Source organism: Numida meleagris, chromosome 2 (genome assembly GCF_002078875.1).
Source record: "Numida meleagris isolate 19003 breed g44 Domestic line chromosome 2, NumMel1.0, whole genome shotgun sequence".
NCBI classification, from domain to species: Eukaryota; Metazoa; Chordata; class Aves; order Galliformes; family Numididae; genus Numida; species Numida meleagris.
In genome coordinates, this window is record NC_034410.1 from 13939037 (window position 1) to 13941241 (window position 2205).

At 52.7% G+C, this 2205-nt stretch overlaps 1 protein-coding gene across 1 annotated transcript in view; it reads right to left on the reverse strand.

Annotated features, from left to right (window-relative positions):
- The window catches only part of LOC110393551 (sulfated surface glycoprotein 185-like), a 90329-nt gene extending 89787 nt beyond the window's left edge, over nt 1-542 (reverse strand). Inside the window, exon 1 of the mRNA XM_021386490.1 lies at nt 42-542. Coding sequence (XP_021242165.1) covers nt 42-392 — 351 coding nt within the window. The 5' untranslated portion in view covers nt 393-542. The remainder of the gene's footprint in view (nt 1-41) is intronic.

Genomic DNA, 2205 nt, shown 5'->3' on the forward strand with positions numbered 1-2205 from the left:
GACCTGGTTTACGACACTGGGTGGTTTTACTTTTACATCACCTTCCTACACCTAGTGCTCGGCCGGAACCTTGTTGCCAGGGGAGACGGGCGCTTTACGGCAGCGCGTTTGAACGGCGGCGGGGGAAAAGGCGCTGCCCCAGGTACCGGGCGCGGGGCCGGACGGGGCGCTCCGGCGCCGGGGGGCGCGGGACGGGTTCGGGGGGCGCCGGGGGCGGGACCGGGGGGCGGACGGGGAGTCCCGCAGTCAGCGGCTGCCGCACGAAGGGGAGATCCGCCGGCGACGGCCAGGTACCCCGAGCGGAGCGGAGCGGAGCGGAGCGGAGAGCGGCGCTGCCCGGTGCTGCTCGCGGTCCGGCGGGACCCAGGAAGCCGAGGTATCGTGGGCTGCATCGCTAGCAGCGTGGCCGAGGGAGGTGCTCCTGCTCTCCCAGCTCTGTGCTGGGAGACCTCACCTGCAGCACTGCGTCCGGGCGTGGAGTCCTCGGTACAGGAGAGATGTGGACCTGTTGGAGCGCGTCCTGAGGAAGGCCACAAAAATGATCCAAGGAACAGAACACCTCTCCTGCGAGGACAGGCTGAGAGAGCTGGGGCTGTGCAGCCTGGGGAAGAGAAGGCTCCAGGGAGACCTGAGAGTCAGTGTGTAAAGGGGGGCTGTAAGAAAGGAGGGGATGGACTGTAGCGGGGTCTGCTGTGACAGGACAAGGGGAAATGGTTTCAAACTAAAAGAGGGAGATTTAGACTGGATATAGGGAAGAAGTTCTTTACAGTAAAGGTGGGAGGCACTGGCACAGGTTGCCCAGAGTGGTGGTGGATGCCCCGTCCCTGCAGACACTCAAGGTCAGGCTGGACGGGGCTCTGAGCACCTGATCCAGTGTAGATGTCCTGTTCATTGCAGGGGGGTTGGACCAGATGACCTTTACAGGTGCCTTCCAACTCAAACAATTCTATGGCTTTATGCTTGTACTATTTATTTCTTCTTGTGTTTCACTTAGGCAATAAAATAATTTAGAATGTTTCAATTTGTATCCAGGCTTTTTTATTTTCTTTCTTCTTCTTCTTCTTATTATTATTATTCCTATCTTGCTACATTTACAATTCCATGCTTCTGGGGAATGCTTTTTTCCAAACAAATTTAATTTCAGTAAAAGCATTTTTCTTAGTAGGATCCCTTTAATAAGTGTTTGATGAGCTGCTAAACATGAGGCCTGGGCTCTCCTGTGCTGCACTTCTGCATTTCTGCACCATGTCACCAATATGTCCCCTCATCTCATGGAGGCAGCACAGCACATCTCCAGAGCAGAGCCACTCAGCGCCAGCAGCATGTGGCAATGCCTGCATCTACAGCTTCCCTGGAGTTCAACACAGTCAGAAATACTTGGATGAGAAGGGAGAGTAGGGCAGAAAAGGATAGAGTTAGGTGAGGATCCAAAGGGATTTTTTTCAAAGTCATCTATTTGAGTATTCACTTGATAGCTTTCCTTGCTCTTCTTTACAGGGATAAATGATTTGTTTGCTGTCTTCCCAAATTCGATAGTATTTGTTTAGTGATTTCACATATCTGTCTTCAGTGGGTGTGAATTGGCTGTTGGCGTCACCGCTGCAATGAGGAGCGACCTGGGAGTGCGTAAGAAGGGTGACAAATCAAACAGTGTGAAGTGTTCCCAGGGACTAACAGAAGGTGCTTGGAAGGATTTCCCTTGGCATTAGGAGATCGGAACTCCAGATACAAGGGTGATTGAGAACCACAGCATGGGATGTAAGGTGAAAGTGAAAAGTCAGGAAAGTTTTCTTGAGAGAGTGAATGGCCAAGTGTAAGGCAGGATCTCGGTTCTGTTCTGCCCGAATGGCTCAGCGTCTGGTCTCATTGGGTTCTCGTGTAGAAGGTAGCCCTGCCTGTGGAACTGCCTGCAAAGGGGGCTCACATTGTTTCAGGATTCTTGAATGTTTTTATCATTCTGTGGATGAATGTCACCAAAATGGCACATACAATTCCATTCTCAGCAAGCTGTACTTCCTAACAGCACAAGGAGGGAAGCAGCCTCCTGTCACTTGTTGCTCCTTCACACACGGTTGTAGTGTCAGTGGAACACAGGTCCCTGAGGTCTCTGAGCTGCGGGGAGAAATGGCATCATGCCCAGCGCACCCTGAGAGCAGAACTGAAGCTGGCAGGAGCATTCCTACCTCTGTGCCACTGTACCTGGAT